This window comes from Cetorhinus maximus, chromosome 4 (assembly GCF_964194155.1).
Source record: "Cetorhinus maximus chromosome 4, sCetMax3.hap1.1, whole genome shotgun sequence".
Lineage (NCBI taxonomy): Eukaryota > Metazoa > Chordata > Chondrichthyes > Lamniformes > Cetorhinidae > Cetorhinus > Cetorhinus maximus.
In genome coordinates this window covers 1,212,460-1,230,487 of record NC_135882.1, presented here as the reverse complement: position 1 = coordinate 1,230,487, position 18,028 = coordinate 1,212,460, and the positions used below count along the sequence as shown (strand labels likewise).

Sequence of the window (18,028 nt, the reverse complement as noted above, 5' to 3'; positions counted from 1 at the left end):
GAGGGAGACGGGGGGCACAGAGAGGGGGCGGTTGAAGGTACAGAGTGAGAAGGGGGTCATGCACCCTGGGGTAGAGGGGTGGAGTGAGAGAGTGGGGAGGAGAGAGAAGGGGGGAGGAGTGAGAACGAGTGCAAAGTAGTGGAGGAGAGAGTGAGAAGGGGAGTCAGGCACTCTGGGCTGGAGGGGGAGAGGGTAGTTGAGGAGGCAGGGCTCAGGCACCCGCAGGGAGGGGGAGAGGGGGCAGACAGGGCTTAGGCATGCGTGCGGAGAGGGGGGTGGGTCTCAGGCACCTGCATGGAGAGAGGGTGGAGCTCGGGTACCCACAGGACTGGGGAGATGGGACGGGTGTCAGGCACTGTGGGGAGTGAGGGTCTGGCACCCACGGCGGGGTGGGAGGGATGGAGAGGCAGGGCTTCAGGCACCCGGGTTACATGAGGTGGTCAAGCTCCCCAGGGGAGAACAGAGGATGAGGGAGGTGGGGTTCAGGCACGTTGGGGTGGAGAGAGTGGGTGTCAGGCATTCTGGGTTGTTGGGGAGGGGGGAGGTGGTAGGGCGGTCAAGCATCCTGGGGACGGGGAGGAGTGTGGGGAGATTCAATCCCCAAACCGGCTGTGGTATTTCATGGAGGCCTGCCTCACCTTGCTGCATGCTTGTGGAGTGGTGTCTCCTAAGTTGTCTGAACAATTTTCTCTTACTATTGGCGAGAGATGCCTGTGGTCCATCATGGATAGCTAATTACCTTAGGGTGAATGGTGCTAGACCTGCTATACTGCATTGCTGTGCTAAATATGAAAGAGAAACTTGCATTGAACTGCACCCCCGAAATACATAGTACTGATGTAGCCATAGTGAAAATTCACTCAGGCTTTTCCCAAAGGGATCTTTTAAATCATAGTTCAGATTGTAAACAATTGCTTACACTGTCGTATTGGCAATATAATTATCATGCCATAGCTAGTTACAGGTACCTCATGTTCTTGTGAAAGTGGTAACCTTAGTTTTCTAAAGGTTTTGTGCGTGTTCACATATATGACAGGATTTGCTGTGTTATTGAAGCCTACTCAAAACTTGTGTAAGGAAATAGTTTCCCTTCCTTTTGGCCTCCACTGCTCCTTACATCTCTGGCCTAGTCAAATAAGCATTATAGTAATTGTTCGCATTGTTGCCTGCCACCTACTTTTTTGCATATGCAGTCAGTATTTCTAGCCCCTGGTTGAGCGCACAGAGGAAAACCAGCTCTTTTGGGGGCTTCTGAAATATGCCCCGATGCAGTGTGATTCACATCTGTGTATGCACTGAACAAACCATTGTGCATGCTCAAAAAGGGTGGAATGCTATGAACACTGACACCTCCAGCAGCCCCTGGGTCTACATGTAGGAGGGCATGAGTGGACATCCCAGTGCCTCCAGTCATACTGCTCAGGTTGCTGAGTTCTCTCTGCTCTGTAATGTTGTCAAACTCTTTTTCTGTCTCTTCCTCCTTAATGCTGAATTGCTGTAGATTTCAAAACAGTGGATCCCTGGATCATGTCCCCAAACTTCCGTAAAATTACGCCAAAGCAATAAATATGCATATGTCCTTTGAGTTCTCCCCCCTCTTTCCTCCCCCAGCAGATTGGATTGAACATGGGCAGCTTAAGACATGACAAATTCATGCCCCATTGCACCCCCATTGTAACTACAACATTGTGTCTTATCTGAGGCAGTTGGGATTCAATTTTCTGGAAAATGCAATCTCGGTTGCTTTGGAACCCTAGCCTTGGTTACATCTTTAATGAGGATTGTTTTTCTGTTGTACTTTATCTTTGAGTTATCAGTTTATATGGGCAGTGTCAATGTTTTAACAGCCATTATTCAACTTTGCAGAGATCTGTAGGTGGTTGTGTCTGATACAAGGAGTTCATTTCTAACAATGAGTGGTCCAGAACATAATTTGGATATAAATTGTATAATTGCCCACAAATTCATCTATTATTTGACAAATACATTATCAAAATTATGTATTTACCTACACATTTAGGCTCAGATTGAGTCAGAATGGGGTTCTAGCACATTGCAGACCACTAACTTTGGATGCCACCCATCCTGGTGCAGCGAATGGTCAATGTGCCTTTATGGGATGTTATGATCCCAGCTGAGGTTATCCCTGGACAAGCCTGATCCCAGACTGGAACCCAGCTTGACAGATCCTAACTTTTAATTTGTTTGTTTAGATGCTTGGGAAAGTGGCTATTGAGCAGAGCCACTGGAGTCAGCTAATTAACTTTTAACAAAAGAATAAAACATTTATTTAACAAGCAAAAATGAACCATATTACAATACTCCTTCACCCACAACTGTACCTTTACAGATATATACAGTTTTGTAAGGATAACACAAGTTACAAATGCTATCTTATACTCTAATATTCACAGTAAGCACACAGTCCATGTAAACCAATAGACACCCTGTGGTCAGACACACCACACTCTGAAACCAAGTGACCAATGCCACCTCAACCAGATGATATGGATCTCAGATCAACTCCTTCCAGATGCTTGTCTCACCATGAGCCAACCGGTCTCACTGAACTCCGTCTTTCGCACGAGGATTTCCAATGTCCACTCTCCAAGAATTCGCTTTGGAACCTTCTCCCAAACTGACGCTTTCTCTCAGACGCCTTCTGCAAGGGTTCACCTCCAGGGCTTCGAACTTTCCTCCTGATGTTCCTCTCCCCTGGGTCACCACATGCATTCAAGCTGTCTTCCACGCATTCTCTCTCTCTGACTCAGCCATCACCAGTACACCACTTTCACATGCCCATAGCAAAGAGTTACAAACCTTCAGCCATCTCTTTGGACCTTCTTGCCTCTTGCAAGCTGTTCTCTCTTTAAATCTGCTTTCTGCAGTTTTTGTCTCTTTTTAAATCTGAAGTTTGCAGCCTTTCTGCCCCTCACTCTTCACTTAACAGGACCTTTTCCAGGTTCCTGTCCTTCCTTTGACTAGAAGGTCTTCGGGACTTTCTGCTGTTCCACACCCTGGATTTTTGAGGTCTTTTAGCTTGGGACTGGCTATCTGTCTCGTTTGCTCCAGTCTCTCCTGGCAGCTACTTTCAAAGCCAACTGAACTCAAGCTTACAAAATCAAACTGCTGTTTCTAGTTTATTGTATGTCTGTGGGAGGGAACTGTCTCTCTGGGGCCCCTGTTGCTAGGCAACAGCCCAGTTTCTCTACTCTTTGTTTAACTTAGCTGCAACAGTAAAACTCTCATTAAAAATGCAGGCACCTTTTAAAGTGAAACTAAAACTCAATTTGACCTTTTCTTAACACATACAGAAATACAAATCAAATTTAAAACATTAAAGCTAAAACTCATTCCTAACACCTACAAATACCAATATAACTTAAACTATCTCTATTTCCTAACAGGGACACGTATCCACACTTCTCAGGCATTAACATGAAGTATGTTCTGTGATAACACAATGTTGTGGAACAGGTCTGCTGAATTATAACTTTAGAAAGTAATAATTCAAGCATTTGTACCTTCTGAAGTATGAAAATGTATCTTAAATTAATGTCTCAAATATTTTGTATCATTTTAGTGAATTCATTACAACAATTTCACTCAGTTTGCATTCTCATCTAAAAATGTACATGTTTTAATGAAAAAGAATGATCAATTATGCAAACACTAAAACGACAGAAAATGGCATTAATAGTGGAAGTAACTGTCTTGGTGTAATAGCATTGAACTGTAAATCACATGGCAGTTAAAATGTGAAATAAGTGTAATTTTGAAAGGTAATTCACAGTTCATTTCTGAAAAACGACTTCAGGAAGCTTGCAATAGCTTTACAGAAAGTCACTGTCAAAACATTTTTTCTCAGGATGTAAGCATTACTGGCAATGCTTGCTTTTGTTGCCTATCACTAGTTCCCCTTTGAGAAGATAGTGGTGAACTGCCTTCTGGAACTGCATTAGTCCCTGTGTGAAGGTACCCCCACAATGTTGTTGGGTAGGGAGTTCCAGGAGTTTGACCCAGTGACAATGGAGAAATGGCAATAGATGTTCAAGTTGGATTGGTTCATGGTTTTCTGAGCCCACATTTGTTCTTGGTTATAATGGGTGTGAGACACCAATCAAGATCATGCATTGAAGAGCCAAAAAAATCTATCAGCAACCTGTACTTCTAGTAAAAGGTCCCAAGGCACGTCACAGGATCATTATTAAATACATTCACCGCAAGATAATTGCAGATGAGGCAGGTCATCCAGTTCATCTGAATTCACCTTTCTAAGAAGATTATAAAATTTCTCCCAAGGTAGCATCCTTGGGAGATAATTACAGATGAGGCAGGAATCCAATCAATTCCTTAAATAATTCCAGGTCTTTCACCTCTACTAATTCAGTCTGGAAGTTTAATTTATCACAATGCAGAGGAGAATTTTCTGATATCAGTGTGAAAATTTCCTTTTACCAGTCTCCTTGCTGGGTGATTTCTAGTTTAGTGGTCAGCATTCCCCATGTCCTGCTTGTTTTCCAGTACAAGTGTTTAGTTTCAAATCAGCGTCAGTCTTCGAATCTACCTTACATTAATGGTCATCTGTTCACCCTAGATCATTGTCAGTCTTCCATTGCAGACAATATGGTCACTTCACTATGCGACTGTCTCATTATAATGATCTTTTGCATTGAATATTGTATTGTTTATATTTTAATTGTACTTATTTAGTTATTTCAATTTGTGGATGATTGGGTGTCAACCCTGGCTCAGCAGGTAGCACTCTCGCCTCTTGAGTCAGAAACTAGAGCAAGATTCCAGTATGTGACTGGAGTGCTGCAATGTTAGATGTGCTATCTTTCAGGTGAGATGTTAAACCAAAATGCCTATCTTCTCAGGTAAAATGTGCTGCATAAATGAAAATTTGAGCCTGTCTCATGGCTATTCTCTGGGATAAAATATTCTGAGTGTGCTGCATTTCCTAATTGTGGGTGTGGAGTTAGTGAAATAAGCTGCAGTTTATAGCAAAATTTGTTTTTTTTAAGCAAACAAGTTTTAAATAATTGCTGTACAGATCTTTGGAAGATGGCTATTGCTTTTAAATACGTGATAGAAGTTGCTTGTCGAACATGGGTGTTGTAATTCGAGGTTTTAATCTTTGGCCTTTGCATCACTTATGTTATTCTGTAAGTCTTGCCTATTGTTACATTGATTATTCTTTGCCTCATATGGGTTTTGCAATGTGGTGTTGTTTTCCAGAGTCCTAGCAGCGAAGTACTGCAGAGCAGTCGGCTATTTTGTAGGAGTAGCTCACCAAGATATAAGCTGTTAATCTTCACCTAGTATGTAAATGATGTACTGCTGCCTGATTCATAACAGATGCTTTTGTAACCAAAACAATGGATTGAATTACTAACCATGCTGTTTGAGAATTCTGATTTAATGGAACTTCTGTCGTACTTTTTCAAAAAAACAGAATAGGGAATTTTAGAAATCATCACGAAAGCTAAAATTAAAATTTGTCATTGGAATTTTTAAGCTGGATTTTGAAAGATTTATGTTCTCAATATCTTAAGCACTGATACAAAAGTTCGGATCTGTCTGATGAGTTAATTAATTACTTTGTGACAATGACTTAGTTTTTGATTGCAATTAAAATGAGGAATCACCAGAACAGCAAGATGGAATAAAATGCTGAACACAGAATGTTGGAATCTTTTGAAATTTTCCAACCATGAAAGAATTTTTGGAAAGAGAGGTGAAGAAAAACAAAGCAAACTTTCTTATAGTTCCATGTGAAATGCAACTGATGTTGCATTGATTGTACATGACACAAGGTGTTTCAGTTTCCTTAAACTCAGCAGCTTTGTGCCGTTTATATCCTTCCAGTTTTAAGCAACACTTCTGCATTCAACAAAACATGTTCTCTTTGTGTATATCAAATGTTTTGGATCTTGTCTACTGCATTTAACTCAGTTTAATGCACCTAAAAGATCGCAAGTTTTATTCAGGCACAAACTGATAAACTGAAATTCTTACTGGCTTTTTCACACGTCCTTCTATTTGTGGTATCATGGCACTACATTAAAGTGATTGGTTCTGCTATTTTGGGCTGTGCCTTCATATAAGGGCTTTTGATGATCAAAACATTTTTCCTATCACTTCTGCAGATTGCAGCAAGGACGGCCTTATAGAAACCTGTGCTCAACTTGTGTTGCAAACCATCTGCAGGTAAACCATTTGCAGGTATATGTGCTTTTGCACACAATTGAGAGATTTCTGCAATTTGAGCTCAGACCTGGAAGGTTTTTAAAAAGTAGTTTAATTGATTATTTCTCTGTTAGCTGTTGTATGCAAGTACTGTGGCTCTGGATGTTGCTGGGCATCGCTCTCGTGACTGCAGGACGGAGTCAAAGGTTAATGAGGAGAAAATATGCTGCACTACACACACAGGTATCTACTGAACAGAGCAAAATCCATATTTCACAGACAGCGCTGCTCGGTGTTATGTGCAGCAGTACTTCAGTAATTGCTAAATACCCATTTTGTAGTATGTTTTTGCGAATATGGTACAAAGTCAGTTTTCTACAACAGTGTATTTTTATCTTTTTTGTGAGTGACTTCTTGCACTGGGTCCTTAATAGACACCCATAATTATCAAAGCAGCTGAATAGTATAGAGATTACGAAAGATCCCTGTGCTGAACATGGATCAACTTACTGCCCTTGGCTTCCCACCCCAGAGCACAGTCGATGGATAAACAGAGTTGCAGATGTTAGAGGTGTGCTTTCTAGAAATTTCAGGTTGAATAACTTTCTGAAAAAGTGCAGCCTGTCTCACACTCTCACGTGCTGTATTAACATGCAGAGATTGGTCAACCTGTTGGTTAACTCATTTAGATGCAAATGGATAATTAGCTTTATAGGTTGCGCATTTTCCTAGAAAAATAGCTGCTCTGCACCATTTTAGAAAAATCCGTAACCAGGCTCTAAAACCTGCTGTCACATTGACAAGCTGAGGTGAACAGTTTTTCTCCTGTGTCTGAGATGTATGAAAGCTGCTTTAGAAACATTGACAGACAGAGGAATTTATAAATGGTGGTGGCAGTCAAATACCTGCATTGTTGGAGTATAGGGTTACCGTGGGAATTGCTGTCATAATTACTACTGTTACCCAGGAACGGATATAATACTTTGCAACAAGTATGTCATAAACTGCCCCTCAAGCATATAATTTTTAAAAATAAGCGCTGTCCAGTAGAAATGAAACATACATTTGAATATAATATCCTATCCAGTGCTTTATGGGCAATATCTCATCTGCAGGCCTGTGGTCTAAATATTGACTTGAGGACTGTAGTTACATCCTCCAGTTTCACTACAGAAGGACTCAGTGTGGATGTGTTAGTGTCTAGAAATGGGACTGTTTGGGTGAAGGGAGAACCTTCATCAGAATACAGTGTCAGCAGGCAAGACTGCATTCCATGTTCCTGTCCTTTGTTTTTGAAGCAGGTGGATCTTCTGTATTTTTCAGCTCTGTTAATTTTGATTTTGAATCCAATCCCCATGTTTTCCTTGCTCCCATGTCCTCGTTTCTCTTGTTTCCTGCCTTTGCTTTTCACATGTCATTTGGCTCTCACTGTCTTTTATTTGACTGAGGCAATTTGATGCTAAAATAAAAACAAAATACTGCTGGAAATCTGAAATAAAAACAGAAAATGTTGGAAAGACTCAGCAGGTCTGGCAGCATCTGTGGAGAGAGAAACGGAGTTAATGTTTCAAGTCCGTATGACTCCTCAGAGCTGAAGAGAGGTAGAAATGTGAAGGATTTTATAGTTAGGTGGAGCAAAATAGAAGGTCAGGGATAGGCTGGAGTTCAGCAGAGATTTGGCAAAGATGTCGAGGACGCGAGACAAAGGGAGTGTTAATGGTAGTGTTAAAGACTGAAGAAGGTGCCAATAATGGCATAAAGGTAAGGTAGCAGAATTGTGCTAATAGCACGACAAGGACCAGTGCTCTGTGAAAGCAAAACGAGTTACTGATGGCCCTGTGGGGGGAGGGGGTTGGGGGAAAAATGTGTTTGCTTTTGTTTTTCCCCCTCTCCCTTTTCTAGTCGTCGCCGTCTTTCCTTTCTGTTCTGAAGAGCACAACCCTGAAACATTCACTGTCTATTCCCTCTGCAGATTTTCATCGACAAGTGTTTCTATCTTTCTCTATTTCTGTTTCCTTTGTTTTGTAGAAACAGTCTAATATGTAACTGAGAAGAGTTCCTCTAGCTTATGTGGGTGATGCGATTTGATAAAATGCTGTTCTCTTTATACTTTACCATGGCTAGTAAGCTGATTTGTAATATGCCCAGTATTACATGATTACTAAACAGTGGCTGAAATCTAGTCCAATAATCAGCACCTAACCAGCTAGCTGCACTTTTATCATTAGCTGCTTTTGATTGCAAGACTTGGGCCACCACCAGAGAATTCCTTGTAAAGCAGACATTTCCTCTTGTGGGAGAGTCTAGAACTCAGAGTCACTGTTTCAAAATAAGGGGTTGCCCATTTAGGACAGGTGACGAAAATTCTTTTGAAGGTTGAGAGACTGGAATTCTCTTCCTCGAAAGGTGGTTGAGGCAGTGTCCTTGAATATCTTTAAGGCAGAGGTAGGTAGATTCTTGATAAGCAAGGGGGTGAACGGTTATCGAGGGTAGGCAGGAATAAAATCAGATCAGCCATGAGCTTATTGAATGGCGGAGCAGGCTTGAGGGGCTGAGTGGCCGCCTCCTAATTCGTATGTTCATATTGTGTACAATAAATGGAAAGAGTGATGTTCCAAAGCAGCAGTAAGATAAGGGAGCTAATTGAGGCTTTTTAGATAAAAGCAAAATACTGCGGATGCTGGAAATCTGAAATAAAAACAGAAAACGCTGGAGAAACTCAGCAGGTTCGACTGCATCTGTGGAGAGAGAAATGGAGTCAACGTTTCGAGTCCAGAACTCTGAAGGAGGGTCATATGGACTCGAAACATTGACTCTTGAGTCTTTTTAGACGTTGGTTGAGAGAGCAGGGTCAGCAAGGACTGAGAGGACTTGCTGTTCCTCAGATAGTATTGTGAAACTTTAACAAATAGAACAGCCGGGAGAGGGGGGGCTCAATTTATCATCTCACCAGAAAGACGGCATTTAGACATTGTAAAACTGGTCATTGTAAAACTCTTTCAGAGCAGCACTGATCTGTCAGCCTAGATTTTATGCTGAATATACAAATAAGCAAATTAGGAGCAGAATAGGCCTGCTCCGCCATTCAATAAGATCATGGCGGATCTGTTTGTGTTTCAAATTCCACATTCCCATCCAGCTCTGATAGCCTTTCACCCCCTTGCTTATCATGAATCTAGCTCTGCCTTAAAAATATTCAAAGGCTCTGCTTTTGAGGAAGAGAGTTCTGAAGACTTGCGACCCTCTGAGAGAAAAAAATTTTCATCAGTCCTAAATGGGTGATCCCTTATTTTTAAACAGTGGCCCCGAGTTCTAGGTTCACCGACAAGTGGAATCATCCTTCCCACAGACACCCTGTCAAGTCTCTTCAGGATCTTATGGGCCATAACTTCCTCAGAGTGTCAATCTGTGTTGGATTCTACTCTATGCCCACTGACCTAGGCCAAATTTCTTCCAGCTCTGGCTGGGTGAGATCCAGGCAGCGCAACTGTCTCCAAAATCCAGCATCACAGTCCAGCACCATCGAATTAAAGGAGGACCAGCCTCTTTTTTTACAGCACTAGTTGCCACAAAGCAGGTAAGTTTAAAGGCCTGATCGAAATTGACAGGTCAGGGAGAAGGTTTCGGAGATCAGGTGGGGGGTGGTTGGACATCTGGGGTAGGGGGGGGTGAGAGCCAGGCCCGTGGGGGGAGTTCCACGGAGGGGTGTCCCCTGTGGGAGATCAGTCTGAGTCTTTACAATTGTTAAGCAGAAGTTAGGAGAGGTTTTAATTCTTCTAACTTTCTGGGTAACTATTGGTGTAATCCTGTTGGAACCAACTGAAGTTTATGTTTTAATTCACATTTTCAGATGGTTCCCAGCGCAGCAGCATTGCCCAGAGGAAGTGTGCACTCCTGGGTAATTGCCGTGCAAATGCTTACCTGTGAAGTTCTGAGATGGATTCCCCAGCGCATCTTTGGGGTACCCCCACCTCCACCCCCAATCCGACACTGGGGAGCTCGGAAGTTACAGCCCAAAATGTTTCAATCAAGTTGCATCTTACTTTTCTAAACTCCAGCGGATACAAGCCCAACCTGTCCAGCCTTTCCTCATAAGACAACCTGCACATTCCAGGAATTAGCCTGGCAAACCTTCTCTGAACTGCTACCAATGCATTTACATCCTTCCTTAAATAAGGAGACCAATACTGTACACAGTACTCCAGATGTGATCTCACTAATGCCCTGTATAACTGAGACATAACCTCACTACTTTTGTATTCAATTCCCCTTGCAACAAATGTTAACATTGTGTTAGCTTTCCTAATTACTTGCTGCACCTGGATACTAACCTTTTGTGATTCGTGCACTATGGCGCCCAAATCCCTCTGCATCTCAGCTCTGCAATCTCTCACCATTTAGATAATATGCTGCTGTTTATCCTTCCTTCAAAAATGGACAATTTCACATTTCCCACATTATACTCCATTTGCCAGAGCTTTGTCCGCTCACATAACCTATCTCCTTCTGTTCTCTTCGCAATTTCCTATCTACCTTTGTGTCACCGGCAAATTTAGCAACCATATCTTTGGTCCCTTCATCCAAGAATTTATATAAATTGCAAGAAGTTGAGACCCCAGCACTGATCTCTGTGGCACACCACTTGTGCAATCCTAGAGTGGGGATTGAACCCTTGATCATCTGACACTGGCAAGATGCTACGAAGTGAAGGAAGCTGGCTCCCTGCAGGCTGGTAGTAAATATTAAGTTCTTCCCTGTAGCCACTACTAATAATTTTAGCAACGTGTCTGGTGACAGGAAAAAGTGAATACACTTGGGAACTCGAAACAATTGTGCCCTGAACTTTGTACAAACGAACTGATAGGGAAGTTGTAATGTAACCAATTGTCAAACTGTCTCTACATTTGGACCTAGAATTTATTTTCCTTGAGAAACATGACTTGAGAGGAGATTTAGACGTACAGCTATGACAGGAAATTGATCATAAGGCCCAGCCTTGTCTTTTATAATCAGCTCTAATTCTTTGTCAGAAACCTAGTTTAGAAATATGGTACAAGCTGCTGTTGCCGCCAGTAGCTCCCAATGGTAACATTTCCTTGATGAATGAAATTGCATTATTTTAATTTACTCTGTTGGATGGGGTCTTAACAAAACTGTTTCCCTGTACTAATAGGGACTGGAGCAATTTCAAACGTGATCACCAAGCTGAGTGAATGCTAGTCTGGGTATACAGCGTAATTAATTTCAAATAAAATATACTAGTAAACCTCAATATTAATTAGCATGCCAACTTAGTGTTTATTAAACTGAGTCAGCTCTGACTGATGTTTAATCATGAGTTTCAATTATTTGGATTGCTCGATGAAGTGTTGCTCAGTGGCCTGTCTATAATTCTGTGCATCCAAATTAGATTTGTAAATTGTCACATATGCTTCATAAGCTGCGTTCCTGAATAACTAATGTTGACTCCTCACTGCTGCTACCTCATTTCACTGCTCCTTAACCTTTTATCTTAACAGACACCTGAAATTAGTGGTTTGTTTAAGTTTACTGTATGTAAGTGTGTTCTGTTGAGTGCCCGCACTATTCATCATAAGTACCTCTCCATTCCACAGATGCCAGAATTCCAGAAAAAAAATGTCCACATTAAGGACCCTGAGAGAGTGGAAGAAATCATATGTGGTCTTATCAAAGGAGGAGCTTCCAAACTTCAGGTAGGCAGCGTCTGTAATGTAGGGTGATATTGAGGGAATCTGAAGCAAAGCTACAAAGTTCAATCTCTTTTCAAACTGGAAGTTTTTTAAATTTGAGTGGTATTTTTCAGATTACAGTGCAATTGGAATAGGTATTAGTGCCACTTTGAGCCATACGCTACATAAAGATTTTGATGAGAAAATCTTTGGTATAACTGTTGATTGAGCTTTTCTCCTGCTCTTGACCCAATTGCCTTTTGGACTGTCGCATGAATGTCTATTATCTACATGTGATACATATAAACGATCTGGTCATTATCAAATTGCTATTTGTGGGAGCTTGCTGTGTGCAAATTGACTGCTGTGTTCCCACATGACAACAGTGACCACACTTCAAAAGTGCTTCATTGGCTGCAAAGTGCTTTGAGATGTCCGGTAGTCGTGAAAGACTATAAATGCACGTCTAAATGCAAGTCTTTTTTTAAAATGACTGCACAGAACGGGTCATTAGCCCACCAGTTCTTGTCAGCCTTTACTCTCCACACAAGTAAAGTGGCCTTAATCACATGTCACCCTGCTCCCAGATCCCTTCATCCATCACGTTAACTGTATGATTTCAACTGCGACTGAGTGAACTCTGTCAATTGATGTGGTGGAATATAATAAGTTGTTTTGCTGAACTAAATATCTTCTGTAAATGGGTTGCATCAGATCATGAAATAAGCCTACTGTTATATTGCAAAATGCAATGGCTAAATTATCATTTCCTACTCAATGCCTTGCATTCTTTTGAAAATCTTGAAGCAAATACAGGAGACTATTTTACTTTTCTCTGATCTACTTATCACTGTTATTTTGAAAGATGACTGCATGTAAAAACAGGCTATAAAATTGTAAGTAGCAGTTACTTAAAATATAATCATTTGCGTAACTGTAAGCTATCTACCTCCTTCCTTCCTCTTACAATCTGAATGCTTTTAAAGCCTAAACTTGGTATTGTGAACTGATACTTGATTTGACTTTGCCTAGTGTGGCCCCCCTCCACACACACACACACATGCACATACACACACACACCCATATGCAGGTGGGAACTGTACAAGATGGCAGGTTACACCTTAACAGGACTGGGACTAATAGTCTCGCAGGGAGATTTGCGAGTGCTGTTGGGGAGGGTTTAAACTGGCTTGTCAGAAGGATGGGAACCTGAGGGTAGCTCAAATTAGAAAGAAGTAAAGTTGGTAACAGGAAGTAGAAAAGTAGCAAGTGAAATTAGAAGACAGGTGAAACAAAGGTGAGCATCAAATATGCTTAGAATGTGGAATAATGTCAAAAAGACAAAGTTAAGGGCACTTTACCTGAATGCACACAGCATTCACAACAAGGTAGATGATTTAAAGGCACAAATAGAGGTAAATGGATATGATCTAATTGCCATTACGGAAACTCGGCAACACGGTGACCAAGACTTGGAACTGAATATTCAAGGGTATTTAGGAAGGACAGGCAAGAAGAAAAAAGGAGGTGGCCTTGCGCTGATAAGGGGTGGGATCAGTACGGAAGATCAAATGTGGAATCTGTTTGGGTGGAGCTCAGAAACAGAAAGAGGCAGCAAACATTGGTAGAAGTTGTTTAAGGCCACCAAACAGTAGTGGTAGTGTGCGACATGGTATTAATCAGGAGATTAGAGAAGCGTGTAGCATGGGTAACATAGTAATCATGGTGACTTCAATCTGTATGTAGACTGGGTAAACCTGATGAGCACTAATGCTGTGGAAGATGAGTTTCTAGAGTGTTTTAGGGATGGTTTTCTAAAGTAGTATGTTGAGGAACCCAGTAGAGAACAGGCTATTTTAGATCTAGTATTGTGTAACAAGAAAGGGCTAATTAATCTTCTTGGAAAAGAGTGACCATAATATGATAGAATTTTGCATTCCGTTTGAAAGTGAGGTAGTTCAATCTGAAGCCAGGGTGTTAAATTTGAAGAAAGGAAATTATGTTGGTATGAGAGGTAAATTAGTTTAGGTTGATTGGGAGAATGAAAAGGTATGACAGTACACAGGCAGTGAACAGTCTTTAAAAAATTACTACACAGGACCGTAACTTCTGAGCTCCCCAGCTTCAGATTTGGGAGTTATCCCAAAGATGTGCTGGGGAATCCCCTTCGGAAGTTCACAGGTAATGGTTTGCACAGCAATTGCCCAGAAGCGCAAGCAAATTTCCTCTGGGCAATTGTCCTGTGCTGGGTACCATCTGCAAATGTGATACAAATCGCAAACTTCGGATGGGACACAAATAGTTACCCAGAAAGTTAGAAGAATTAAAACCTTTCTTTAAAACTTCTGGGTAACTGTTGTAAAGACCCAGACTGATTCTCCGTGGCACCTGACTACTCCCCTCCCCCACCCATGGGACTCTCCCCAGGCCCCACTAACTGCCTCCGCTCTCCATGCACCCACCCCCCCGCCGGCCTGACTCTTCGTGGGATATCACCTGACCCAACCGAACCCACCACTGCTGAGCTCCAAATCCCCTATGCCCCCTGGGCTCTGACACCCCAAATCCTATCCACTTACCTTCTCCCTGGCCCGTCAATTCCAATGGGACCTTTAAACTTACTTGGCTTACAGCAGTTAGTGCCATGAATAAGGGGGTATGCCCTTCTTCAACCCAAAGGAGCTGGACTGTGATGCTGGGCTTTGGAGACAGCTGCGCTGCCTGGATCTCGCCTGGCCTGAGTTGGAAGGCCAGATGAGACAGGCACAGAAGAAAATCCACACAGGAAATGGGCATGGAGTGCCAATCCAACACTGCCACTCCGAGGAAATTACGGCCCATGGTTTACAGCAGCTATACAATCCTTCAAGGCAGAAAAACCCAAAAAGAAAAGTCAGTCAACCGTGTCTAACAAAGGTAGTTAAAGATTGTATAAGGTTAAAAGAAAAGGCCTATAAAGTTGCCAGAAATAGTAGAAAGCCTGAGGATTGGGAACATTTTAAAATACAGCAAAGGAGGACCAAGAAACTGATAAAGAAAGAAAGAATAGAATGTATAATGGGGAATAGAGAAATGGCAGAGAAGCTAAATGATTACTTTGTGCCTGCCTTACTGAGGAAGATACAAGAAATCTCCTGGAATTAGAGATCGAAGGGATTAGGGAGAATGAGGAATTAAAGGAAATTTGTATTAATAAGATGGTTGTATTGGAGAAATTAACGGAACTGAAGGTTAAGTCCCCAGGACTTGATGATCTACACCCCTGAGTGTTGAAGGAGGTAGCTATAGAGATAGTGGGTGCATTAGTGATCATCTTTCAAAATTCTATAGATTCTGGAATGGTTCTTGCCGATTGGAAGGTAGCAAATGTCACTTCATTATTAAAGAAGGGAGGGAGAGAGAAAACAGGGAACCACAGACCTGTTAACCTTACATCAGTAGTAGGGAAAATGCGAGAATCTATTATAAAGGGTGTGATAAATGGACACTCGGATAGTAATGATCTGATTGGACATAGTCAGCATGGATTTATGAATGGGAAATCATGTTTGATAAACCTGTTGGAGTTTTTTCACAGAATCACAGTGCAGAAGAGGCCCTTCGGCCCATCGAGTCTGCACCGACACGTGAGAAACATCTGACCTGCCTACCTAATCCCATTTACCAGCACTTGGCCCATAGCCTTGAATGTTATGATGTGTCAAGTGCTCATCCAGGTACTTTTTAAAGGATGTGAGGCAACTCACCTCCACTACCCTCCCAGGCAGTGCATTCCAGACCGTCACCACCCTCTGGGTAAAAAAGTTTCTCCTCACATCCCCCCCTAAACCTCCTGCCCCTCACCTTGAACTTATACCCCCTTGTGACTGACCCTTCAACTAAGGGGAACAGCTGCTCCCTATCCACCCTGTCCATGCCCCGCATAATCTTGTACACCTCGATCAGGTCGCCCCTCAGTCTTCTCTGCTCCAACGAAAACAACCCAACCTCTCTTCATAACTTAAATGTTTCATCCCAGGCAACATCCTGGTCAATCTCCTCTGCACCCCCTCCAGTGCAATCACATCCTTCCTATAATGTGGCGACCAGAACTGCACACAGTACTCCAGCTGTGGCCTCACTAAGGTTCTATACAACTCCAACATGACCTCCCTACTTTTGTAACCTATGCCTCGATTGAGAAAGGCAAGTGTCCCATATGCCTTTTTCACCACCCCACTAACATGCCCCTCCGCCTTCAGAGATCTATGGACACGCACACCAAGGTCCCTTTGTTCCTCAGAACTTCCTAGTGCCATGCCGTTCATTGAATACTTCCTTGTCAAATTACTCCTTTTTGGAAGATGTTACTAACAGAATTGATAAAAGGAAGTCAGTGGATGTAGTATTCTTGGATTTTTCAGAAGGCTTTTGATAGTCCCGCGCAGGAGGTTGATTAGCACAATTAAAGCACATGAGATAGAAGGTAATATACTGGCATGGATTAAGGATTGGTTAACAGGCAGAAAACAGAGTAGGAATAAACAGGTCATTCTCACATTGACAGGCTGTGGCTAATGGGGTATCACAAGGATCAGTACTTGGGCCCCAGCTTTTCGCAATAAATATTCAATGATTTGGATCTGGGGACCAAATGTAATATTTCCAAGTTCACAGATGACACAAAGCGAGGTGGGAATGTGTGTTGTGAGGAAGGTGTAAAGCGGCTTCAAGGGGATTTGGACAGACTTAGTGGACAAGGACATGGCAAATGGAATATAATGTGGAAAAATCTGAGGTTATCCACTTTGGTAGGAGGAACAGATGTGCAGAGTATTTCTTAAATGGTAAGAGATTAGAAAGTGAAGATGTACAAAGGGACCTGGGTGTCCTTGTCAATAAGTCACTGAACGCTAACGTGCAGGTGCAGCGGGCAATTAGGAAGGCTAATGGTATGTTAGCCTTTATCGCAAGAGGGGTTGAGTACAGGAGTAGTGAAGTCTTGCTTCAATTGTATAGAACCTTAGTTAGACCGCACCTGGAGTACTGTGCGCAATTTTGGTCCCCTTACCTTAGGAAGGATCTTATTGCCATTGAGGGAGTGCAGCAAATGTTCACCAGACTTGTTCCCAGGATGTCAGGACTGTCCTATGAAGAGAGATTGGGGAAACTGGGCCTGTATTCTCTAATGTTTTGAAGGATGAGAGGAGATCTCATTGAAATCTACAAAATACCTTCAAAGTACTTAAAGGGATAGACAGGGTAGATAACAGGTAAAATGTTTCCCTGGTTGTGGAGTCTAGAACCAGGGGACACAATTTCAAAATAAGGGGGATGCCACTGAGGACCGAGATGAAGAGAAATGTTTTTTACTCGAGGGTTGAGAGCCTTTGGAATTCTCTACCCCAGAGGGCTGTGGAAGCTCAGTCATTGAGTATGTTTAAAGCAGGGATTGACAGATTTCTAATATCCAGTTACATAAAGGATATGGGGATAATGTGGGGAAAAAATGGATAATCAGCCATGATCGTATTGAATGGCAGGACAGGCTCGATGGGCTGAATGACCGACTCCTATGTGTGTGTGCCCATTCATGCGCACACGCATTCGCTCTCTCTGACTGCAGTGTTCTGCATAGCTAGCCTTGGCTTTTCATCTAGCAGTCTCAATTTGAAAAGAAATATGGACATGCTTATCTACGTGTTCATGTATTGAAACCCTAACAATTACATGGATTTATAGGAAGGCTCTGGTGTAGTGGTAATGTCACTGGACTAGGAATCAAGAGGCCCAGTCTAATACTTTGGTGACGTGGGTGCAAATCCCACTACGACAGCTGGTGAAATTGAAATTCAATGACTAAGTCTGGAATTAAAAACTAGGCTTGGTAATAGTGACCATGAAACCACTGTCAATTGCTGTAAAAACTCATCTGGTTCACTAATATCCTTTAGGGAAAGAAATCTGGCATCCTTACCTGGTCTGGCCTACATGTGACTCCAAACCCACAGCAATGTGGTTAACTCTTAAATGCCCCCTGAAATGACCTAGCAACCACTCAGCTGTTTAAAATTGCTACGAAGTCTACACAAAGAAATGAAACTGGACGGACCAACCGGCATCGACCTAGGCACCAGAAACAACAATGGCACACCTAGCCCTGTCCA

At 42.3% G+C, this 18,028-nt stretch overlaps 1 protein-coding gene across 4 annotated transcripts in view; it reads left to right on the top strand.

Annotated features, from left to right (window-relative positions):
- nt5c3a (5'-nucleotidase, cytosolic IIIA) overlaps nucleotides 1-18,028 on the top strand; it is a 32,049-nt gene that overhangs the window by 2,351 nt on the left and 11,670 nt on the right. Inside the window, exons 2-4 of one of the 4 annotated variants that reach the window (XM_078539801.1) lie at nucleotides 6,153-6,228; nucleotides 6,327-6,435; nucleotides 11,808-11,906. In XM_078539801.1, the coding sequence (XP_078395927.1) occupies nucleotides 6,334-6,435; nucleotides 11,808-11,906 (201 nt within the window). In that variant the 5' untranslated portion in view covers nucleotides 6,153-6,228; nucleotides 6,327-6,333. Of the gene's footprint in view, nucleotides 1-6,152; nucleotides 6,229-6,326; nucleotides 6,436-11,807; nucleotides 11,907-18,028 lie in introns of those variants that run through there. The other 3 variants (XM_078539800.1, XM_078539802.1, XM_078539799.1) reach the window with 3 other exon arrangements.